This window comes from Tursiops truncatus, chromosome 8 (genome assembly GCF_011762595.2).
Source record: "Tursiops truncatus isolate mTurTru1 chromosome 8, mTurTru1.mat.Y, whole genome shotgun sequence".
In the NCBI taxonomy this organism is placed as follows: domain Eukaryota; kingdom Metazoa; phylum Chordata; class Mammalia; order Artiodactyla; family Delphinidae; genus Tursiops; species Tursiops truncatus.
Window position 1 is genome coordinate 43,088,008 of NC_047041.1, and position 26,810 is coordinate 43,114,817.

At 35.6% G+C, this 26,810-nt stretch overlaps 1 protein-coding gene across 5 annotated transcripts in view; it reads left to right on the forward strand.

Annotated features, from left to right (window-relative positions):
• The window catches only part of NOX4 (NADPH oxidase 4), a 158,123-nt gene that overhangs the window by 115,113 nt on the left and 16,200 nt on the right, over positions 1–26,810 (forward strand). For all 5 annotated transcript variants that reach the window (XM_073808326.1, XM_073808325.1, XM_033862150.2 and 2 more), the window contains 4 exons: positions 13,571–13,690; positions 15,210–15,318; positions 19,951–20,019; positions 21,618–21,718. In XM_073808326.1, coding sequence (XP_073664427.1) covers positions 13,571–13,690; positions 15,210–15,318; positions 19,951–20,019; positions 21,618–21,718 — 399 coding nt within the window. The remainder of the gene's footprint in view (positions 1–13,570; positions 13,691–15,209; positions 15,319–19,950; positions 20,020–21,617; positions 21,719–26,810) is intronic.

The window sequence follows — 26,810 nt, forward strand, 5'->3', positions numbered from 1 at the left end:
CTGTGGTAATTTGGATTGGGAGTGGGTTCTCTAGTGAGCATAGTGTCCCTATAATCTTGAGCATCTTATAGAGACACCTAACAGATAATGAAACATGGAAAAGGGTGTCTTTTATTTAGGGAAAGAATTCATGAAGAGAACTGACTAGTTCTTGAAATGTGTGTGTACGTGTGTTTTTTAAGGGTAAGCCATTTTTAAAAAATGTTACCTGCGATGATGCTGGGGAACATTGTTCTAAATTATAATCACGCTAATTAGTCACATTCTTACATTCCTGAATTCAAAGTTGACCCATTGCCAAAACCGGGCACATCCATTCTCATCAGAATGTCATAGAAGACGTTGCACCATGAAAATTCGCAGAGCAGGAGTAGATGTGTCAGAAATAGATAGATGAGTGAAAAGCAGGAAATGAATGCATACTTAATATAAAGTAAATATTGATTCATAGGTTAGAGGAAAGAAATGGAGATAATGAGCTTAAGTTTTGTTGCTCATTTCTTAGCTGTCATCATCATTATTAACGGTGAAGGCTTTAGGTTTGTAATGTATTTAGAATTGAGGGTAGCTATAAATATTCTTATCCTTGTAAATGCAGCTTCGGGATGTAAAACGGTTGAAGACATTTGGCATAATTTCACTCACAAATGACTTGCAACCATGTTGGCAATTAGGCCAGCAAAACATATTCCAATGGCTCTGAAAGTTTAATCATAATACATATAAAAATATTGTGGAAAACAGGAACAAAATGTCACGTATCTCTATTTCGTTCTCATAAAGATCAAATTCTCTGGAATGCTTAATGTCAGAACTGTTTAGAGAGGGGAATACTATTTATGACAAAATTCAGAGCTCTTTCTTTTTGGCTTGGTTCGCCACCAGAGGACAACCTTGATTATTTGGACAATAAAAGCAATGTCTCAACTTAACGTCATTTCCAATGGGCTGTTTAAAAATGGCTTGAAACAGTGATATTGAGAAATATACTTAAATTGCAGAGCCTCAGATGACCTTTCCAGATGTCTTCTATTCTCCAAATTGTCTTCCTTTCTCTTCCCAAAGAAAGTTTTGAGTTCCTCTTCCTCCAGAGACCCTCCCTCCCACTTCAGTAATTTTTGTTCAATCTGCACATTTGTAATATATTTGTTACCTGAGTGAAGTTATTCTCATTCATAATAAAAAATAGCAACATTTAACACTTTTTACATGCCAGGATTGTGTTATGTGCTTTATATGCATTATTTCATTTAATCTTTACCATCCCCTATGAGTTAGGTAGGACCATTTTCCCAATTTTACAAATTTTACAGATTAAGGGACTAAAATTTAAAGGGGTTAAGTGACTTATCCAAAGTCACGTGGCAGAGCTGGGTCTCAAACCCAGGTCTGTTTGGCCCCCAAATTATACCTAATTGTGCTATACTGCCTCTCATTTATTCATCTGTCCATTTTTCCATTCTTCAAATATTTATTCAAAAACTACATGCACCAGAAGCTGTCATAATTACTGAAAATACAAAAATGATTAGGACATAGTATATGGCTTTGTGGGACCTAGAGTCCCATTGGGGAAAAGCAGAATCAGAGTTTAATGGAGAAATTAATTATAGCAATATGATAAGTCCTATAAATTATAGAGAAGTACTAAATTCAATCGGAGAAGTGAAGATAAAGTGCCTTCCTGTCTAGGCAATTCATGTAAAGTTTAATTTTCCCTTTGGGGAAAATCTTGACAAGTGCTATGGAACCAGATGAAGAGGCTTTTTATAGATGGAACAAAGAGTATAACAGCATATGGAACCTGAAAGTGGGTGGTTCATTGAGAGATCATATTTCATATTCAGGAGGGAAGTGATAAAGGATAGGGAAAGGCAGATAGATGTCTGAGAATGTTAGGAGGCACAATCAGCAGAATGGGATGACTATTGGACAAAAAGAAGAGGAGGTAGAGGATGAAAGGGTGAGGGGAGGGAAGGGAAGAGGAAGGACTTTAAGGAAGGAATTCAAGCAGTTTCACTTGTATCGCATGCTGGCTTACTGTCCCCGTGACTGAGGACAAGTGGGAGGTCTTTCTGAACATGATTTTTTTCCCCTCTATTTCAAATACAATATTAGCACTACAGGAAAAACTCCCTGTTTCTCCTTTACTCTCACATACAATACTTCTAACACCAGGTACGTGGGAGTTTTTTCCACACCAACCAATTCTTTGACACCAGATGGGTGTCTGGCAATTCAGTTCAATTCTGACACTAACCAGAGTTAGTTGCAGACCCTACAGCTTAGGGGTTCAGTCCCCTAAGATTGCTCACTCCCACTTCAGATGCCAATCACAAGTAGTAAGTTCCCAAGCGTCTTACAGCGTCTGCCCAAATTAGCTACAAATCAGGGTTCCCATGATCCTCTCCTTGGATTCTGTCCTTTGCTCACAGAACTCAGGGAAACGCGTACGGATTTATTATACAATAAAGGATATGAAAAAGCCTACAGACGAACAGCCAGATGAAGAGATACATAAGGTGAAGTCTGGAAGTGTCCCAAGTGCAGGAGATTCTGTCCGCATAGAGTTGGCGTGCACCACCCCCTTGGCATGTAGATGTGTTCATCAACCTGGAAGCTCTCTAAACCCCTTTTTATGGAGGCTTCGTCACAGAGGCATGGTCAGTTATTAACTGCATTTCCAGCTCCTCTCCCCTCTCCAGAGAATAGTGGGGGTGGAGCTGAAACTTCCAAGCTTCTAATCATGGCCTGGCATTTCTGGTGACCAGCTGCATCCTGGAGCCCACCAAGAATTGTCTCATCAGAACATGAGACATTCCTAGAATCAGGAAATTCCAAGAATATAGGAACTCTGTGCCAGAGGCTCCTATCATTGAGGAAATTACAAAGGTCTTAGGAGCTCTGTGTCAGGAATAAGGGTCAAAGACTAAATACTAGAATAAAAGATTTTCTTAGTACCCATATGTAGAAGAGTTTAGGAGCTCTGTGTCAGGAACTAGGGATGGGTGGGTAGATAGACAGATAAGTACCTTCCCTCTAGTGTTGCTTTGAGGAACACACAGTGCCTGGCATAATTCTACCTCGTAAAGCTTTGTGATTGTTAAATAAAATGATGTAAAGTACCTGACTTTTTGCAAATGTGAATTCTCATTAGTATCCCCATTCCCAGCTCTATTCTACCTTTTCCCAAAGCTATGCCTCACCTCAGGGCAGGGTAGTGAGGTTCTATACCTTCATTCCAGTCTAGATCCTGCAAGAACGGACATGTTCTGCCCAACAATGATGGCTCTGGGTGATGGGATCTGATGGCACAGTGATTACTCAGGAAGGGACTCTTTCTATTGTGGGCCTGCTTATGACGGATGCACAGCTGTTCTAGTAGTTTCCACAATCACAGCTAATCATAACATTCTTCATAATGTACATAATATTAAAGGATTACTTTCTCTCATTTTCTCATCCCTAAACTTAGGTTTTCTTTTATTTAGTAGATAATATTCCAACACCTGGCTGGCAGGAGATCTAAAAAAATTGATATTTTTAGGATTCTTAATTCTTGAATATTTTCGAATCTAGGCAAGCATGATGTCAAAATTAAGCTGATCTATCCATAGATAGTAGGTCCCAGCCCCTGGGCTGGAATTCACAAGTAAAAACCCTGCCATCAGGACTGCAAAAGCAAGTTGGACCACCAAAAAAAAAAAAAAACACCGAACAGTTCTACAAAAACTGAGGCACTGCTGAAATTGTGAACATTCTGCTCAGGCATATGATAAGTCAAAGAACTCTGTTAGTGCAAGACTAATGGACAAGGAATAAGGATGCCTCCGTGCTGAGTGAGAGAATAACTGGTTCTGGACTCAAATAAGAACTGGTTCAAGGATGGGGCCAAGAAGAACCTGTAGCTGGGAGGTCAGGAAGCTGAAATCTTAGAACAAGTTGAGGAAGTAAACACTTTCTAGGAGATTAAGTTAAGCATATTGGTTGGATTCTCCATCTAGTGCCTTTGAGACCATTTACTTTCTTTGTTCTGCCTCATCCTGCATTCTCAGCTGTCATACATCTTCTCAGACATCAGCTGTTTTTAGTTTTTTAATTTTTTATTTGTCTTTGACTCAGAAATTGTCTATCAGTTGAGAGAGAAAGTGGCCTGAAGTTCTTCCTTTGTTAAAAATCTTAAAATCCTATCTTAACATCCTTGGATAGAAACAACCTCCTTTTTGCATAAGGTGATATATAGCTCCTCAACAATATTCTCAGCTCTAGAAGAGTGAGATATTACCAAAGTTAAGCCATGATTTTAGAAACAGTTTATGAACCTATAGTAAAAATGAATATTAAAAAAGCAGTTAAAAATTAATCTATTCATAATGGTTATGGTAGTATAATTTTGATAATATACTTGTTTTATGGAACTTCTAGCCAAAGAATTTTTCTCCTTGCAGCCCCTAAATTAATTAACGGTTTCTGTTGGAAAATCTTGATTAAATGATTCAGAACTCCAAGAAACAGACATCAGTCAAAGCAGTTTTTCGAACAATGTCGCTTTTATTTATGCATGAGATTGTATTATGTATTAATCACTCACCCATTAATTACGGAGATTTCTTAGCCCTCTGCTGATGAAGTTTTCTTCCTTAAGTTGTTCCTAAAGTCTAAGCAGTGTGGTCCACTACCCACCACCTCCCACCAAGTCTTAACTTAAATGTTAAGGGCTTGCCTGGGTCACCATATTTAAAATCCCCACCTGCGCCAGCTCACTCCCTATCCTCCTACCTGCTCTTGTAGAACCATCAATGTCACATGGGATATTGTTAGAAACACAGACTTTACCCCAGACTTACTGACCTAGAAAATCTGGGGGTGGAGGCCAGCACTCTGTTTTATAGCAAGCCCTCCAAACGATTCTGATGCACACTAGCATTTGAGGACCATTAGAGAAAGATAGAAAGATTTCAAAGACTTTCTCAAGCTTTTTAACTCCCTCCCACTCCTTGTTGTTTTTATTGATATGATTACTTCCTGGGAAAGGAATAGTCTAAAACTGCAACTGTCCTTTCCAGGGAAACAGTTAATCACATTCACCTTTTTCCCAGAAACAACTGCTATATGAAGGATGGCTCTGAACCCTTCCATCCTGCAAAGCAGGATGTTCCTTGATACAATGTGCCCTTTTCATATTTTGTTTTGCCTTTATGTATTATCCCTAACCAAAATAATTTCTAATTGACTGTAATCATTAATATGTGATCATTAAGAAGATGAGCTTTGGAGTCAGTCTTACAAGAAATTTAGTAACGCTTCTTAATAGAAACATGGCCTTGAGAAAATTACTTAACATTTTGAGTTTTTGTTCCCACCCCAGTAAAAGGGAGATTATACCTTCCTGTAAAGGTTGTTGTGTGAATTAGGAGTGAAGGTGTATATAGAATATTTAGGTAGGTCCTGGGTTAAATTAAATGTTCAATGAGGAGTATCTATTATTATGATACCTTATTTTAGGTTTTGGGAGGTAAGGGTCTGAGATAGTTTTTGATTTTTTTTTTTAATTAAAATCACTTTTAAAGTAAAAGTTAATCAGATGAAGATAACAAAGGCAAATAATTTTCCAGAAATGTACATTTGCATCAGCATTAAATGTATGTAAATTATAACGCTTTATTATTAATAATAAAATCTAACATTTATCACACACTTACTATGTCCAGGCACCATGATAAAAGTTTTATCAAGTATATTTGCATTCAGCTACGTAAAACAGAAACATAGCTAAAAGTGATGAGGGCTTGTTTTTCTCATGTGACAAGAAGTACCAAGGTAAGTGGTGGCTTATGTTAATTCAGGGTCAGCATATTACATCTGAGGTGTCTGCAACTCCCCTTTCCTTCTCTCGATTGCAAGATGCCTCTTTCAGCTTCAGCCATCGTATTCTCTTTCCAGACAGAAGAAAGAAGAGCAGAGGGCATAAAAGGTGCAGGCAAGCTGAGTCAGCGTCCTCCTTTTCAAGGAGCTGCTCAGAACCCCAACCCCAAGCGTCTTACATCCTATTACCCTAAAGTGGGTCTTATGTCTTTGTAAGAAAGGGTGGGAAATATAGTCATTTTTTTTCCTTAAGTGGATACATTACTGTAACGCCACCACCAATTGGGAATAAGGGAGAGAAAACAGATAAAGGGTAGACAACCAGTGGTCTTTACCTTGCCTGAATTATCTCATTTAATCCTTACAGTAACCAGTGAGGTGTGTATTATTTACATAACCTTCTGTTTACAAAGAGTGTAATTGAGGTACAAAGTGATAGGTAACTTGCTCAAGGTTACATAGCTCCTAGCTGCTGAAGCCATGATTTAAACTCGATTTAGAGCCTACATTCTAATTTACTATATTACTATGTAGTAAACGCATAGTTTTATTCATCTTCCTTAAATTTTCTTTAATAGCTCTTTTAAGTTGCAATTTTCCCTCCTACTTGGATTTTAAACGGCTATTTTTTGCTGTTAAAATCTCTGTACTGAAAGTAATTGCTGTGAAAGTTTTGAGAACAGAAAATTTTACCCTACTGTGAGCATTCTCCCCTCTAGTGAATGAGGTTGCAAGTGTATTGTCTCTAAATTAAAGGCAAATGAACGTGTTGAGCATATTTTATTCTTTCAGCACTTCTTTCAACCAAAATTTTTTAGTGCCTATTGTACGCCAGCAACTAGAAATAACAACTGAGCTAAACTATTTTAACAGTGTCCTGGTTTTCCTGGGTTTTTGAGTTAGTAGTAAAACCCAAGGAGGAAATCTGGTGATTCCTAGACAATAGGGCTAGCTGTATTTATAAAAATATGTTTTATTTTTTATGGCATTTTATTGTTTTCAAAGCACTTTCATGTGTAGCATTTTGTTTGTTACACCCATTGATTCTATGAGTTTATCTTATATTTACCTCTTTTGATTAAAAACCTCTAGTCAATCAAAGAGTAAGCATAGAAGCTAGAATGATAGAAACTTATAGCAGTAGAGTGATTATTTCTTCCTGTCTGAAAAATATTGCAGCTGGTAAGTTCTATCACAGCTGAAATCCAGCATTTTGGGGTTCTGTTATTCCAGAATCACCTAGGGAGGAGAAAAATGATGGCAGAGGAAGGTGAGACAAAACATTAAAATCCGTATACTCACAAAATATGGTAATATTACACTTAATTCCCAAAGGCTGTCTAACTTTATAGGTTGAGATTTTGTTGATGGTATTTCTGAACTCTTACTTTCTTGGATTATATTTTTAAATATAGTTCTGTGTCATTGTTTTGGTTTTGATTTCAGAGTCTACAGTTATATATATGTATATGACATTACTTGCCTGTCTTCCTTTTCAACCACTTTCTTTTTTTCTGTTGGTATTTAGTGATCATTTTTCTACAATAGTTATTCTCTGTCTCCTGGTAATGCTGATATGAATTATGTATGATTTTATTGGCATTCCTTATTGATCGTACAATTTTGGAGAAGATTCACGTTCAGGTAGCAGACATTACCCTCCAGATCTTGAAATAACTGAATCATCACTTTCTATAAAGTCACGAAGAAGATAATATTCACAGAATACAAAAGAAAGAGGGAAAAGTCTCACTTTATTATCAGCATTGATGGAATTCTCTGGAAAGACGCATTAGAGCAGTGCTTCTCAGACTTTAATGTGTTTACAAACCACCCAGAGGCCTCAATAAAACACAGATTCTGATTCAGTAAGTCTGAGGTTGGATCTAAAATTCTGTCTTCTAACAAGTTCTCATATAAAATTAATGCTATTGGTCCAAGAACCACACTTTGGATGGAAATATACCACATATTAGTCAAAGCCTAATGAAAGGCTTTTCCTTCCTTTCAAGGTCAAATTTTATCACATCTGTAACCAGGGAAGAGAGGAGTGCTCAGCATGCTGTACAGAAAAGAAGAGAGTAGAATAAAGAAGTCTCTTGCCTCATGGTCACCTATCTTTGATAACAAAGGAAAATCTGAAAGCACACCCCAACGAGCTGAATTACCAATGATTAGTAACATAATATCTGTAACAATGTTTTTTCCTTACAGTCTGTTTTATCTGAACTAAGTGTTAACTACAAATATTTTACTTTCGAATAAATTTTCCTCCTATATCTTTATTCTTTAACTTTCAACTTTTTTGTACCCTATCTTTTAGCTGATTCTCTTGAAAAAACCCATGACTCAATTTTATTGTCTTATTTTAGTCTGACAGTCTTTCCCGTTGAGCTGAAGATGTTCGTTCATTTATGTTGAATTACATTCTACAGAATTATTTTGTACTCATTATTTGTCCCACGTTTTCTGTTTCTTCCCCTACCCTCTCTCTTTTTTTTTTTTTTTGCCTGTGAAGACAAGATGCATAATAATGACATTTTACTTCTGTTTCTTAATTGAATTGAGCTCTCTACACTAATGGAAAAGAAATGACAAAACAAAATATAGCATAAATAAATTTGAGGTTTAAGAGTTTATTCACACTAAAATTAGCCAGCAACTAAGCCAGCGAGCTATATACCTTGCTTTCAGCAGGAGATAAGTTGCCATGTGGAAAAAAGAAGAAAGCTAGGAAAGGGATGGAATGATTTGTTTGAGAAAAAGAAATTGTAAAATATTTGCACCTAAATGCAGATAAGTGGACAGAAAATAAAAAGATTTGGTTATCATCTTAATAAATAACATTCCAAATTAAATACAATTTAAAAAATAGCACTCTTTGTTGGAAAGGCTGATGTAGTATAAAAGTCTAAACTAAAGATCTAAACTCAATCTTAAAGTGTTTATTTTAACCGAATATACTCCCTCTAAAAGCTTTCAGAGGTAATTTTATTTTAGTGTGGCTTGCAGATGGGTTTAAATATATGTTGGAATGGGGTGTGAAATTTGGCTAGGTGTTTTACCTGAAGATTCACTAGGGGTTGGTCAGCTTATAATTCATGTTTCCAGTTAACTACCTAGTGTGTGCACAGTTTGAAGAGCTTGGTAGCTTTTCTTTTATATTATTTGAACTAGTTTTTGCATATTAATAAGCATTTCAAGTCACATATTAGCAGATCAAGCCTAAGTTAGCCAGCACAATTAAAAAAAAAAAAAAAATCAAAGGGCAAAAACAAATTCTCCTTAACTTTCTATAGGAACTAATTCCAATAGTGAGGATCCACCTATATGTTTATGTATGTGTATGTGTGTATTTAAGAGTGAAAAATAAACATAATATAGCACACTAGATGCTCAATAATAATCTTACTAGTATTGAAAGCCTAAAAATCTAAGCACACAAACATTAGTAATTTTAATACATGTTTGATATGGTAGGAGATAAAAATAATTGCTTGGGGTCGTAACCCATAAGGAATGTCCTACCTAGATGAATAAGTGAAGTGAGTGCTAAATCCTCTATTTGCTCCTAACATCATATGTATTTATTCCCAAAAGTTAGAGCTGGTTTTAACAGGCCATATGGGTGGTGGACAAGAGATAAGTCCTGGGCTCTGAAGAGGGTTGGAGAGCAGATCAGAGACCCCTGCAAATAGCCCAGTGGATAAACTAGAGATTAAATAGTCGGCTCGGCAGAAGTCAGTCGGCTCCTGACTTATTTTGTCCTTGGTTCTGAAGGGAATTAGAAAAGAAATCTCCCCTGGGGCTTCCCTGGTGGCGCAGTGGTTGAGAGTCCGCCTGCCGATGCAGGGGACGCAGGTTCGTGCCCCGGTCCGGGAGGATCCCACGTGCCGCGGAGCGACTGGGCCCGTGGGCCATGGCCGCTGGGCCTGTGCGTCCGGAGCCTGTGATCCGCAGCGGGAGAGGCCGCAACAGTGAGAGGCCCACGTACCGCCAAAAAAAAAAAAAAAGAAAAAAGAAATCTCCCCTGATATTTAGTAACCACAAGCTCCCTCTCACTTGAGTTGAAACACTGAATTCACAATATGTATATAGCCCACTAAACACAGAGACAAAAATTTAGTTTAAAGTGATTCCAGATTCACGGCATCCTTTGGTGGCCTGGAAGAGGAAAATGAAAATACTCTTTTGGAGGGACACATTTTAATCCTCAAAGTATGCCTATACATGAGGCACCAAAGAGCTCGTATTTTGTAAAAAATGAAACATATCACGTTAGTAAAAATGTATATTTAAAAAGTATAAAGCAAATGTTTAATATGTCAAAAGAAATAAAGGAGAGTATTAAAATAATGATTAAGAGACAAAGGACAATCAGATTTCTCAAAACACTTTTGAAAAAGAGCCAATAGACCTTCTAGAAGTGAGAGATACAATATCATAAACTTGAGCAGTTTATCACAGCCATGGAGAGAATAATGAATTGTCAAGTAGAACTGAAATAATTATCCAGAAAGCAACACACAGAGACAAAGGCATGGAAAATATGAAAGAAAGGTTGAGGTATGGTGGATGGAGTGAGAGGTTCATGCATTCCTTTACATTAGAGGTTCAAAAAGAGAAAAAGAGAGAGTGAAGGAGATGTAATATTTGAAGAAATAATAGCTCAAATTCAGGGATATCAATGAATCTCAAGCAACATAATAAAAATAAATTCACCCTAGGAAAAATCGTAATACTTACAGAAAGGTAAAAGCAGAGACCAACACTTAACATAAAAGTAGTCAAAAAAAAAAAAAAAAGAGGGGAAGAAACAAAAAGTTGGACAAACAGTACAGGTGATATTGTGGTACGTAATTCAACATCACTGAACTAAATTCTACAGTTCAAAGGAAAAGGCTGTCAGACTGGAATAAGAAAATGAAACAGGGCAATAAGCTGTTTTCAAGAGATTTGCTCAGAACATAAAGGTAAAGACAGGCTGAAAAGTTAAAGAAGGTGAAGAATACAGCAGAGAAATTCTAACCAAAGAAATATTGTTTCAGATAAAATAGACTTTAAGGTAAAAATATTTTCAGACATAGAGTTAATATTCAGTGAAAAAAAAGGTTCAATTCATTATTTCTCTGGTTGAAAGGATTAGAATGAACTCCTTTTTTAAGAAGACAGTTTTGATTTTTTTGGTTTCATAAATAGAAATGGAGTTCATTCTGGTGGTCAATATAAACCACTTCTTAGATGTGTGACCTTGAGGAAATATTTAAACTTCTAGAACCTCAGCTTCCTAACTGAAGAAGTAGAATAATACCACTTAACTCTTGTTTAATAATTACAAATAATTCATCTAAAGCATGTAGCACTGTGCCAGTCACATAGCTCTATTGACGTCAGAATAGTCAAGGAAAAAGCTGTTGGTTTTACATTGTAGTATCTTTACATAAACAGAAAGATTAGGCCTATAAATTTATTTTGGTTAGAAAAATAATCTTTGGGCTGTCTAATTTAGTTCAAAGATAGCTATTCTCTCACTAATCTCACTACCCCAGAGGCTTGTTATATTCCGAAATTTCATTAAAAATAACATTTCCTTTGACATCAACCCAGATAGAATATGTGGAGGAATGTCCATTTTTGCCAAACACAGGATTGATCTGAGATCAAATCAGAACTTTATAGAGATGTGTTTTGTAAACTTTAAAACACTATAAAGTTGTTCAGTTTTATTATCCACTTAATGTCAACTAAGAAAAAGTATTTTTTTTTACCTTTATATACTGTATTTTTAATTAAATTGCTAGGTTTTTTAAAATTTTAATTTTTTAATTTTTAATTTTTATTTATTTTATTTTTGGCTGTGTTGGGTCTTCGTTGCTGCGCACAGGCTTTTCTCTGGTCGCGGCGATCAGGGGCTACTCTTGGTTGCGGTGCGCGGGCTTCTCATTGAGGTGGCTTCTCTTGTTGCAGAGCACGGGCTCTAGGCGCATGGGCTCAGTAGTTGTGGCTCGCGGGCTCTAGAGTGCAGGCTCAGTAGTTGTGGTGCACAGGCTTAGTTGCTCTGGATCTTCCCGGCCCAGGGCTCAAACCCATGTCTCCTGCATTGGCTGGCAGATTCTTAACCACTGCGCCACCAGGGAAGCCCTGGACAGTTACTATTTTTTAAGAAAGTCTTTTTTTGTAATGGTAAAAAAGCTTTAAAATGGCAGTGTTTTATATATATGGGTCTTTTTTTTTTAACATAAAGATATCTGGAACTAGGCAGTCCATAGAGGGTATGGCAATTTTATAGTCATCATAAGTGTTTAGACCATCAAGTCAACATTTCAGGCACCAGGAAGGAGGAAAGAAGGGAACAGGGATAGAGATGCAACTTTCAACTGAGACAACTTCCTTCAAGGAACCTTCCAGTTTTCCTAACTACACTTCCATTTATATCACATTAGGCATAACATAGTCACACAACCGAAATAGATGCAAGACAGTCTGGGAAATGTCGTATTTTGGCTGGGCACTTTGCTTCCCTGAATAACGTTAATGTTTTTTTACTAAGCAAGAATGAGACCTAAATGTCCATCGACAGATGAATGGATAAAGAAGATGTGGTATACATATACAATGGAATATTACTTAGCCATGAATAATGGCTCAGAATGAAATAATGCCATTTATAACAACATGGGTGGACCTAGAGATTATCATACTAAGTGAAGTAAGCCAGACAAAGACAAATATCATATGATACTGCTTATATGTGGAATCTAAAAAAAATGATACAAATGAACTTATTTACAAAACAGAAATAGACCCACAGACATAGAAAACAAACTTATGGTTACCAAAGGAGAAGCGGGGGAAGGGATAAATTAGGAACTTAGGATTAACATATACACACTACTATATATAAAGTAGATAACCAACAAGGACTTACTGTATAACCCAGGGAACTATACTCAATATTTTGTAATAACTTATAAGGGAAAATAATCTGAAAAAGAATAGATATATGTATATGTATAACTGAATCACTGGAAACTAACACAACATTGTAAATCAACTATACTTCAATCAAAAAAAAAGCAAGAAAGAATGGGAGGATGAATATTGAATGAACGATTTTCAAGTTTCATTGTAGTTAAGAAGGATTTCACACACATACACACACATACATTTGAATATACAATCACAAGTAGAGTAATCAGAGATTCCTTTGAGAGTGTGCTCTGGCTATTTCTATACTAATCAACCTAACCAGGGCAAGAAGAGGGACAGGGTTAATTTCTTTTCTGTTCACATGGTAAGCGTTTCAGGAAATATTTCTGCTGCTATCTTTACCATGGAGAGTAATATTATTGAATTTAGACACAATAAAACAAGATATTTTAATTTAGTCCAATATAGTAATAAAATAGATCAAAGCCTTAACTAGTCCTTAGCTAACTATCATGGTCCTATATACATTTCCCTACACTTTAAATGAATGTTTCCCTCAAAATACCCATGCTTTGAAACAGATGTGCTTGTGTTAATATTGACAGTTCATAAACAACACTTCTTGTTCCTTTAAGCTTATCACTATGAGAAACAATGAAATGAGGCCCGAGCCATCACAAAGCCTAGACACTAGATTTATCATGTTTGCCACGTATTATAGAAATTTAATTTAACTCATTTTCATTTTTTCCACCTTTGTCTGCCTTGTCCACAGGCTCTACATTGATGGTCCCTTTGGAAGTCCATTTGAAGACTCACTGAACTATGAGGTTAGCCTCTGCGTGGCTGGAGGCATTGGAGTAACTCCTTTTGCATCAATACTCAACACTCTGCTGTATGTCATTTTGATCCATTATGTTAGTCCAAGTAGAGAACTGTCAATATTTCAGACAGCTCTCTTTCAGTAAGAAGTAATTCCTTCCAGAATTCTTTTACTTATTGTTCAAGGAACTCCATTTACTGACTGATAAGGGGAATAACTGAGTGATTCTCAATACGTGGTCTATGGCTTTCAGCGTGTTCTCTTGTAGAATAACGTCAGTATCACAATTATGCATTCCTCTGTCCTTTTCCTCTGTTAAAGTCATTCCACCAGCCTCTGTTTCTTTACTTTCTCATCAGGGGCAAGTGGCATTACTAACGCATTTAGTCAACAAATATTTTTGAGCACCTATGTGCCGATTCATCTTATAGTTTCTGGTAATACAGCAATGACTAAAGAGAGTCTCTGCCCTTAAAACGTTTACATTCAAATGGGGCAGGAAGAAAATAAACCAGTGAAAAGTTCATAAATAACATTATTTCAGAAAATATTAGAACTAAGATGAAGAGAATAGAGATTAATGGGATATAGAAATAAAGGGCCCGGGTTATTTTAGAAGTATGGTCAGGGAAAAGCCTTTCTGAGGAGATGACAAATGAGCACATCATTCCTTGGTCTGTTACTCAGCAAATTTATAACAGACTGAAGAATAAAAATTTCAAAGGTAAGATTGCTTAACCAGGATATACTTATTCAGTTATTTTAGTTCTAGCATTATAAGCAAAAATTAATGGACAGTAATTGTCATGAAACCCACAAACAAAATCTATTCTGTTCACTTTTCAAGAAAACACAATTTGCATTAAAAGTTTGTTTTATGAAGTACTAAAAAAGAAATAATAAGTTGAAGTGATACTTGATATAAATCTGGGACTTTTTGAAGGTTCTTCAAAAAATAACTATATTCCAAACCAGAAATTGTTTCTGAAAACGTTTTGCAAGTTATTTGGACACCTAAAGTTTACAAAAAGGAAGAATACTTTCTTAACCTCAAGCCTACTTCATAATTATAAGGAGGAATCCAGACTTGGAATTGTGAGTTGCTAGAATGAATTACATAGTAGGTGGTTGTGAAATCTCTTTCTTTAACAATTATTAAGAAGGGTGTAAAAAACTAACTTTCTGGAATGGTTTTGGCTCATTTTGCCTGGAAGCCAGGGCAAGATGACCATTGGAGCCCTGTTGAGTGATAGAATTCACTGAAAATAGAGAACTTTCTTTTCCTGAGATGCAGAGCTGATATTATTTAATTCAGGAGTTTAGTTTATTGCCTTCAAATGGAAATGGGTGATATGCATATAATATCCACAAGCATGAACACTTAAATTCATGGAGTATATCATATCTTTGAGTCAGTATATTGCATTTTAAATAAATTTGGGAGTTAAAGTAAGTGGTATGTCAGATGCTAGAATGTAAATGACTGTTTTTTGTATAGGTTGCTTACTAATGAGAAGCAAAATTTCAAGTATATAGGGATTCTTAATTTTTTTGCCATCATAATCACTATCATGTTATTTTAATTTTAAAGGGATGACTGGAAACCATACAGGCTTAGAAGACTGTATTTTATTTGGGTGTGCAGAGACATCCAATCCTTCCGTTGGTTTGCAGACTTACTGTGTGTGTTGTACAACAAGGTAAAATTAGGTTTGTTTTTACTTTTGCAGCTTTCTAAATTTAAAATAAATTATTTTATTTCAAATTGTAAAAGTAATAAGTGCTCGCTATAGAATAAACCAGAAAATATGAAGATAAGTAGTGAGGAGGAAAAAAAATCCCTTAAACTTAAAAAAAAAAAAAGAGGTGACATCTGTTAATAATTTGGTACACATCTTTTCGGATATTGGTATCTGTGAATTTGTGTGTGTATTTAGAACATGTTTTAACATGGAATGTTTTAACATAGAAATGTATGCATATGGCTGGTGATGTATGCATATAGGATATATATGCATGCAAATGTGAATGCATATGAGATTGTGACAGAGGACAGATAGAGGAAAACATCAACAGGCAATTACTATTACACCTTTCATCCTTTGTTCTAGTAGCTCTTTTTTTTTTTTATAAATTTATTTATTTATTTTTGGCTGCATTGGGTCTTCGTTGCTGCACGCGGTCTTTCTCTAGTTGCAGGGAGTGGGGGCTACTCTTCGTTGCGGTGCGTGGGCTTCTGACTGCGGTGGCTTCTCTTGTTGCAGAGCACGGGCTCTAGGCGCACAGGCCCAGCAGTTGTGGCTCACGGGCTCTAGAGCACAGGCTCGGTAGTTGTGGCGCACGGGCTTAGTTGCTCCGCGGCATGTGGGATCTTCCCGGACCAGAGTTTGAACCCGTGTCCCCTGCATTGGCAGGCGGATTCCCAACCACTGCGCCACCAGGGAAGCCCCTCTAGTAGCTCTTATCTCTACCTTTGATATTCCAAGTTGGATCATCAGCAGACTTTTGGCACAGTATACAGAATTTCAAAAATCCCAAATTCTAAGTTTTATTCCTTACAGAGATGAAAAGCAGGCATTTTCATCTATCCTACATGTAATCTGTTACTTATCTATTAATGTATCTATCTTTATTTTTTAAGTTATTCAAGTAATACACATATGCATCTTTGCTACAGATTTTTCTAATAATCCACATGAAGCAAAATCCCCACCCAGTCTTTGTAACCAGATGTAACTCACGAGCATTCTATACATTCTACCATACTATTTGTATTGTTCTGCACATTGCTTTCTATAAACTTATTACTATCTAACCAGGCACAAAAGGACAACTGTTGTATGCTTCCTCTTATATAAGGCACCTAGAGTAGTCTAATTCCTAGTGACAAAAAGTAGAGTGGTGGTTGCCAGGTTTCCAGGAAGGAGAAATGAGGAGTTACTGTTTAATGGACACAGAGTTTCAGATTGGGAAGATGAAGAAGTTCGGAAAATGGATTGGTGGTGATGGTTGCACAATAATGTGAATGTATTTAATGCTAATCAACTGTATACTTAAAAAAACAGTTAAAATGATCAGTCTTATGCTATGTATATTTTACCGCAATAAAAAAAAAAAAAAGTGCAGATTTCTGGGATTCACCAAGGGCCCGCTAAATCAGGAGAAAAAAAAAGGGAGAGATGAGAAGCCATTGAATGGATTTGAGCATACTTATATGATTGTAGATCACCTTGAGAGTGTGTGTGAATATACCAAGCCTCGGGGTACTGCAGTTTCTAGAGGGGCAGAAGATGAGTGATAAGTCAGTAAAGGAGATTGGTCAGAGTGGCCAGTGAGATAGTAGGAAACCAAGAGGTAGTTCTGTCCTTGAGGAAAGGGAGGAAAAATCTTTCAAGAAGAGCATCATCGTGGGTATTTTTTCTAGGTTAATGCCTGAAGCTGGACTTCCTGAGTTGGAGGCTCTGAGGACTTTGGGAATGAATTTAAATTTTTAATATATGCTAAAAAAATGTCCCCCAAGGAGGCTAAAATAATTTACATTTCCACCAAAGAATATAAGAGAAATTTATTCCAAACATTATATTACCAATCTTTCAAATTTCTATCCATCTCTTAAACAGTGGCATCTCTAGTTTTCCCTGAATGCTAGTGAGACTGAACTTCTCCCCCTATGCTTATCAACCACTTGTATTACTTCTCGGATTTCCTAATTCTACCTTTGCCTGTTTTTCTAGTTTAAAAAAATTGTTTTGAACTGATAGAGAGCCTATACTTTTTTTAATAAAAGGCTATAATTGGATCCAAGATGTGGAAAGGCACATTTGAATGATAGATGCTTTATAAGGCAAGTAGCAGGGCAGGAAAGGAGTAAAGGAAAGAAAAAAATATAAATGGCTGGACATTCGAAGTAGTTCAATCTTAAGATTTCTTCTCAAACTTTTTGGTGGATATGCCTTACCCTTAGGATTCCATGGAGTAAATAATATAAAAGCTTAAAACTAGTGTAAATAATGTGGTGATGATTATCTCTACACACACCTCTGTATACCTGTTTCGATTTTTCACATCAAGGGGATGAACAGTGGTCCTGCAATTGTGCCTCTGAGGAAGATGTTAAAAAGAAGTCTTTTTTTATTTTCTGTGTTTGCAACTGAGTTACCAAGTTCAGTGTGTTTGTGTGTGTGTGTGTGTGTGTGTGTGTGTGTGTGTTTCTTTAGTAGATACTATTGCTTGTTTTCAATGACAGATAAGTTAAAATGGAGACATTGAAATCATTAAATACATTATTTAAGTCTGCATACTTCTCTCTGGAGGCTGTGGGCATCAAACACGTTATTTTTTTTCTTTTTGTTTAAATTAATTTTTATTGGAGTATGGTTGATTTACAATGTTGTGTTAGTTTCTACTGCACAGCAAAATTAATCGACTATACATATACATATATCCTCTCTTTTTTGGATTTCCTTCCCATTTAGGTCACCACAGTGCATTAAGTAGAGTTCCCTGTGCTATACAGTATGTTCTAATTAGTTAAGAGAAAAACAAATATTGTATATTAACGCATATATGTGGAATCTGGAAAAATGGTATAGATGATCTTACTTCCAAACAGCAGTTATTGATGCAGGAGTTATTGGGGTGATCTCAGAGGAGCATCCTGGTAGACATTTAAGACAAAAGTCAATGCAAGCCATGTGTTTTGTGAGGTGCTATCCATTACTGGCACCTGGAAATTCCTGTTTCCTCACAATTAAAATTCATAAACCCTGATTCAATTCCTGAAGGGCATTAAAATGACTTTAGTGTTTGGGTATAACTTGAGGCAGCTGTGGTATGGAATTTAATGATTATATTTTAAGACTATTATGATAAGAGTATCATCACTTATCACTTTAAAAGTAAAATGTGTTTTTATTGGGATTTTATAACTTAGAGTTTCCACCTGTCAGAAAATGTATAGTTTTAGATCCAGAAGAAACCTGTAGGATAATGTCATTCAACTCTATCATTGTCCTGATGAAGAAACTGAGGCCTTTATAAGTTGAGTAACTCCCTGGAAATCTCAAGGTTAGACAGTGATGGCAGTAGAAACAAGTCTCTAGCCACCTGCCAGGTGCCCTTACTATTATAAAGGGTGCCAGAGGAGTGATGTAACCTCACTTAATTACCCTCTATTTGAAAAATGACTTATTTTGCATTCCTGAACCTTCTATTTGGAGCCCCAATATATATTCATTAAAAAATTATTACTTTCACACTCTGTTAAAACAGTACTTGAAATCAATTGATCCTTTTTCTGCAATAAGTTCCAGCAAAGCCATACCATCTCCAGCAAACCTACTATGCCCACTGATGCTCAAGAGATAGTTTGGCTGTTGAAGCAGTGCTGGTCTCTTCTAAGCCTTTCCTCAGGTTCTACACATCAGATACTCATCTCTGTTCTCCAGAGCACACCATGGTTATTGTGTTCCTTGCTTCTCTTCTACTTCTTGTTTTTTTTTTACTTTTTGACTCCTTTTCCTTATCTTTCAGCATCTCCTTATTTCAGGGTGGTGAAAGGAGGCCTTAAGAAGAATAATATTTTTTTAAATGTAGATTTCAGAAGTCAGGATTCAGTCAGAACTAGGCCAGAGTCATTATTAGCAGATTCATTTTTGCCTTCTGGTAAAAGGAAGCCTACGGGGACAAAACCCTTTTACCCCCTTTGTTGAATTCATTTTTCTTCAGATATTTTTCTTTGTCAGTTTATTTTTCAAGATTTCAAAATGTTTGAGAGCTTTTCCAGACTATTTTATTTTGGCAGGTATATTTGCTGCCTCATACATTTTTATACAAGGGAAACCAGTGCTGAATAGGAAGAAGGTAGGAACTGGAACCAGGTTTTGTTTGTTTTGTTTTTTGTGATTCCTAGCATGCCTATTAAATATCACTTTTTACTTTTAAAAAATCATATTCTTTCTGAGTGAACTTTTTAGTAAAATTTAGAGGCTCTTAGGGAATAAAATAAGAAATAATTGGGGAGGATTTAGGGGAATATTAGTGTAACATTTAGCGTGTTTGATTTTGTATCTATGAAGATAACAGAGAACTAATCCTGTCCACTACCTCCATCATAACTAATTAAACCAGTAGGTGACAGGTTATTAATGTTAGAATCTGCCATGTCTGTGGTACATATATATGTATGTATATATGTACATTTGCTCGTAGATGTTGGCTGTAATAAGACACGATACATCTTAACAAATCGTAGAATCACATATGTTAGGGTAGGAGAGAGTCTGTGTATACAGAACAAATTTTAATGTCTATTTACTTTTATGTCCTGTCAGTTTTGGCAAGAGAACAGACCTGACTATGTCAACATCCAGCTGTACCTCAGTCAGACAGATGGGTTACAGGTATGTGTTTGGATGTTATTGTAAATTAAACAAGCCTCTTGAGAATAGAAGATTTACTGTAGGGGCCGTGTGGAAGAAAATTTCTGCAGGTGGTTTGAAGAGATGTTTCCCAGAGGAAAGCCTGTTTTGGAATGTGTCTGGCAAACTCATGGCTTGTCCTTGAAGTCAACCGTATTCTCCCTTTCACAGGGAGCTGGAACAGACCTTTTAGTTCATCTCTCTTCTCTCCACAGTTGCCTCATCTAGAGATGAGGACATAAGCGAATAGTCTTGTGATTATGTTCATCGAGGGGAGGTTTTTTTTTTTTTTCTGTACATGGGCCTCTCACTGTTGTGGCCTTTCCCGTTGCGGAGCACAGGCTCCGGACGCGCAGGCTCAGCGGCCATGGCTCACGGGCCCAGCTGCTCCGCGGCATATGGGATCTTCCCGGACCGGGACACGAACCCGCGTCCCCTGCATCGGCAGGCGGACTCTCAACCGCTGCACCACCAGGGAAGCCCCGAGGGGAGGTTTTATGTGGCGAGAGAAGATAAGATCATACACAATTAAGCTTGTTTCTCTTCAAGGGAAGCTAAATAAAGTAACAGTCATCACGCATTATTTACTTCACTATTAGACGCTGTGCTGAGCATTTCATATAGGTTATCTCATGTAATTCCAACATATTCAAGAGGTAAATGATTTTGCAATCCCCATACCACAGATGAAGAAACTGTTTACAAACAACACTGAAGAGCTGTATAGCCGTATAGACCTGAGCGTGAATGCTTTCACAAGTTTTATTGTAGTATTTTCCATCATACATTTTCTATAATAGTTTGAATACAAGATATGAATGTTTGTCAGTTACTTTGAAACTAATCTAAGCCTATTTTTTTAGTCAGATTTCTACCCTACTTGGTATGTAAAAACATTTTATTTTACACTCTTATGAAGCAAATCAATATCATTATTCCTCATGGTTTCACTGTAATTAAGGTACAGAGCATATATTACATCTGGTTCTCAGTTTGTCTTCCTGGGACTCAGACATTTCTCGTCTCTTCTCACTTCACTCTCTTTATCACCAATTCAGATCTAATAGTCTGTTAGTTGCAAGCACCAGTACATTAGAAGTTGTTTCTTGACAGATCCAAAATTTGGAGCTCTTCTGTTTTAGGCTATCATGTCCAGGATCATTTCCCCAAATTTATGGTGACAATTTATAGTATTTTACTCATATAATGAGCCAAATATGATAACTTTGCAGTACAAAAACGCTTCAATAAAGCTTATGTGCTGCGCCTTTTTTGAGAGTAGGCAATTAGAATGCATTCTCTAACGCTGCAGTTACTTAAAAATGATGCAACTAACTGAAGTCTAGGAAAATCAGCCATTTGTAATAATGGCATTCAAGAAGGTAATGGATTTTAAAGGGAAAGAGGGAGGAAATGATGCTTCTAAATGACTTTACCTAATAGGTTGCCATATGATACTTGTATTCGTTATATCACAGCAATTTGTTAGGAAGCCAGAGCACCAGCAAAGATGATGTTAGAGAACTGGGTTATTTGTCCCACTCTGTGTCATATAAAATATAGTGCTTTCTTTTTGGCAGAAGATAATTGGAGAAAAATATCAAGCACTGAATTCAAGACTTTTTATTGGACGTCCTCGGTGGAAACTTCTGTTTAATGAAATCGCAAAATATAACAGAGGGTAAGTACTATTCCTCAAAACATTTATGTGGCTAATGATCAAATTAAAATATTCCCAAGTCATCACATTAAGTTTTTAAAGGTTACTTAGTAATGGGTTTACAAATTACAGAGTCACTTAAACACTCAATTATCACTACCCAAGGAGGAGGCAAGGCAGGAACCACCTCAAGCATCTGTAATGCCAAATACTTAAAATTTGGCTTAAAAATAGTCTATTTATGAACTAGACTCTCCTACCTACTTTTAAATTTACATAGATCCATATTATAAAGGGTGTTCATTCCAATAGCATAAATCAGGTAATCATTGGGAAAGTTTTTTTAAATCACGTTAGCAAGCGAGGGAGGGCTATATGTCTATGATCTGAAGCGATACAGCTGAAGGAAAGCATTCATTTTGGGCACCGACTAGGGAACCTGTTTGTCTTCTGTAAAATTATCATAGTGCAGGGCAATGGTCTATAAGAATTTTAAAAGCATTTTGAAAACCATATACCCATTCACACATTTTAAAGTTGGCATCAAAAAAGTTTCATCATAAGTTTAAATAGTTCCAAAGGCTATAATTTCTAACATACTGCAGATATTGACATTTTAAAATTAATGTAACTCTTTTAAACATATCTACTGGACTCTAAATATCATAGTTTCTTGATACCAACCTTGTATATTTGTATGTTTTGTAGCTTTCACTATCAGTTAGAAATTTTACATCACTCTTTTGTCTAGTTGAACTTGTATTTCTATCCTGCAGAATTTTATTAAAATTCAATATAATTTTACACTTGAACTAACCATACTTTTGTTGCTAAACTAAACACACCTGCAATAAGAATGTATATAAATAGAAGATTTAATTTTTAAAATTTTCTGTGACTCTAAGGCACCAATGATCATCGTTTTCTTCTAGATTGAATTATGCTACAATTATTAGCATATATTTGATTAATTCATAATTTTAAGAATACATTTTGATAAATATAAAAAGGGTATTTGATTGTAAGTGAATGAGATAGCTTATTAGATGGAGAGTTTTTTTAAAGCCCCGATTTATAAATTTATGGACGAATATGATCTACTGAAATAATCATGGATTCATCATGGCGTTTGGCTTCATCTTCAGAGATTTTGTTTTAGGAATCATGGTGTGAAGCCCCAGAAGCAAAATCTAAAAAGGAATACAGTGACCCATGTAATTCAGATTACAATCATGTTTGAAAGCACTCCTAGATTTCCTTCCTTGATGAAGTAATTTGGGTTAAAGAGGAAAGCATTATTTGGAAAGCAGAGGTCCTTTGTAATATTCAGGGCACTAGTTAAAGGTGAACTATAGAATAAAAAAAAAAAGTCAACCCACTTTTTGTTATATTTCTTTCCCTTCTTTCTCCAAAATCATCCACCTTAGATGTGATCATCTTGTCATACTCACCTGGGTCTTGCTATGCACCACAGACTCCTTCCTCCCTAATGACATTTAACTGACTTCTGACAAGCGTTCTTTTATTAGTTTTCATAGTATAGTGCTGAAAACTTTGATAGCTTGTTTCTTTGTTTTGCTTGTTTGTTTTTGCTCAATTCTGAAACCAAACAGTAGAGGATCTTTTGCAAGAAATTATATTGGGATTTTTGGTTTCTTTGGTTAGTTCTCAAGAGTTCTCATTTGTTATACTGTTCATATTGAGAGGGATTTTGTATGTTTATTTGGTTGTTTGTTCATTTTCTTTAAACAGCAAAGCTTATTTAAGAAGAGCAAGTATGCACCATCTACAGTTGACATTTTGTACACTTTTGTTTTATGTATTTGCTCTGGGCAGGCACCTCAAATGCATTATTTTTTGAAGGATTTTTATGTAGCGTAGCTAGGAAAAGAATGGATCAACGTCTTAAGGTTTGTTAACTGGAAAAAGGCACTATTTAAATAGAAGACTTCATTTTAGATGTAAAATTTTGGTTAACTTCATGTACATACATTGCTGAGAGCATATAAAGAGATAAAAATAGAGAAGAGAGGCATATTAATTTGCACACATGTATGAGAGTGGTCTCTTCCTTGTATGTCTTTTTAAAAATTATTTATTATACCTGAGGTCCAGTTTCCTGTTATTTATAGTAAAAATACATATCCTACCTTAACTTAGTTGAATGTATGCATTATGGAAAGGGAGAAAGAAAGAACTTTACATGGCCTTTGGAGTAGGGAAGACTCTTCTGGGATTGATGTATGAGATATATCTATATTTTACTGCCACATGGTGTTTTAAAAACAAAACAGATTAAGGATACCTAGGTTTGGCCTCTTACATTTGCTCCTGTGTCCCTGGGGCAAGTCACTCGACCCTCTGTATCTGTAATACAAGGAGTGAATAATCCCTAAGGCGTGAATAAGCTTTCATTATATGAGATCACACACTTTAAAAATGAATGGAAAAACGAGTATCGGTATAATAGGAAAATATTCACCAATATGTTGAACATTTCTGGAACTAGTTCCCAACATCTTCCCCCAAACAACATTCTCTGCTAGCATCTAAGTCTATCTCTACCCATCTCTACAGAGTTTTTGTAGATAAATCTCTAGATGATTGTTGGATTGCAGCAACTTAATGAAAATTAGTGCAAATTAATTACAAATGTTAATTAAAAGTTGTAGAATTTCACTGTTAGTGAAAGTGACATTGGGGAACTCCTCAAATTACACAAACAAAGATCTCCTAGAGTTAAACTAGTTAATAATAATGGAATAACAAAATGTAAAAAAAAAATGATCATATGCGGTGCTTTAAAACTAATGATATTATTATGAAGAATTTAAGATAAGCCTTTAGGAAATTTGCAAAATTTGAAAATCTAACTCTATATTTGCCCTATGAAAGCCAAAAAAGAAAATAATGGTATCTTATTGTCATAATGCAGTGTTGACAGAGACTGTATACAGACAGCCAAAATGTCTCATTCCCTTTTCATCTTAATGAAAACTGCACTATGGCTTTTTTTATTTTTGGTGGTATAAATTCAGTAGTTCAGTTTTATTCATTTTAAGTAATCCATTGTGTCTAGCTCTGGTTTTGATAGTAACCTAAATTTTATTAAGTGTAAGAATTTATTTTCATACTTTTTTATTATTTTCTTTCTTCTGCTCACTTTGGGTTTAATTAGGTCTTCTTTTACTAGTTACTTAAGGTGGAACCATAGGTCACTGATTTTAGATCTTTGTTCTTTCATAATAAAAGTGTTTAATACTATAAATTTTCCTCTAAACACCACTTTAGCTACATACCACAGATTTTGATATGGTTTATTTTCATTTTTATATAGGTCAAAATAATTTTACAATTACAATGTGAATTCTTTTTTCGTTATGTAGAAGTATGTTGTTTAATTTCCAAATATAGGGGTATTTGTTCTTGATTTCTGGTTCAGATGGGTTTTAAGAAAACATACTCCTTGTTATTTCAATCCTTTAAAATTTATTGAGACCTGTTTTACTGCCCAGAATATGGTCTGTCTTGGTGAATGTTCCATGGGCACTGAAAACGAATTTGTATTCCATTGGTTTGGGGTAGAATACCCTATAAATATCAATCAGTTCCAGTTGGTTGATAGTGGTATTTAAGTCTTCAGTACACTTACTGATTTTCTGTCTACTTGTTCTGTCAATTTCCAAAAGAAGAGTGTTGAAGTCATTAACTATAATTCTAGATTTGTCTGTCTTTACAGTTCTGTCAGTTTTTGATACATGTATTTTGAAGTTTTTTAGTTCTAGGGTTTAGTTGTAGTGATTAAACTATTTACATCTTACTATTATACTGCATTCATTACAAAATAAATTACATTTTATCATTACATAGATTAAAAATATTCTTCGTTTTTCCAGCTTTGTTGAAAAATAACTGACATATCATATTGTATACAGTATAACAATTTGATATGTATATGTTGCAAAATGACTACCATAATAAGGTTAGTTAACATATCTATCACCTCAAATAATTACAAATTTTGTGTTTGTGTGATGAGAACTTTTAAGATCTACTGTCTTCCCAACTTTCAAATATAAAATAAGTATTGTTAACTATAGTCACCATGCTGTCCATCACATCCTAGAACTTATTCCTCTTGTAACTATAAGGTTGTAACCCTTTGTCAGTCTTCAGTCATCCCCTACCTTCCCCGTCTGCCTCTGGCACCCTCCAATCTGCTCTGTGTTTCTGTGAGTTTGGGATTTTTAGATTCCACAAATGTGTGAGATCATACAGCATTTGTCTTTCTTTGTCTGATTTATTGTGCTAATCATGATGCCCTCAAGGTTAATTCATGTTGTTGCAAATAACAGGATTTTCTTCTTTTTTATGGCTGAATAATATTTCAGTGTGTGAGTATCACATCACATCGTATTTTCTTTGTCCATTCATCCATCTATGGACACCAAGGTTGTTTCCATGTCTTGACTATTCTAGATAATGCTGCAATAAACATAGGGGTGCAGGTAACACTTCAAGAGAGTGATTTCATTTCCTATGGATATATACACAGTAGAGGGATTGTTGTATCAAATGATAGTTTAATTTTTTGAGATACCTCCATACTATTTCCCATACTGGTTATACCAATTTACATTCCCATCAGTAGTGTACAAGGGTTTCCTTTTCTCCACAACCTCGCCAACATTTAAAATGTAAAAATGAATTGAATAGACATTGTAAAAATGTCTATTCAGTTGTTCTGCCTATTTTTTAACTGTGTTGTTTGTTTTTCTTTTGATATTGAGTTTTATGAGCTGTTTATATATTTTGAATATTAACCCCTTATCAGTCATATCATTTGCAATTATTTTCTCCCATTCAATAGGTGGTCTTTTCATTTTGTGGATGGTATCTTTTGCTGTGCAAAAGCTTTTCACTTTAATTAGGTCCTGTTTATTTTTACTTTTGTTTCCTTTGCCTTAGGATATAGATCCTAAAGCATATTGCTATGATTTACATCAAAGAACGTTCTGCCTATTTTTCCTTTTTTATGGTTTCCGGTCTTATATTTAGGTCTTTAATCTAATTTGAGATTCTTTTTGTATGCGGTGTGAGAAAAGCCTATAAT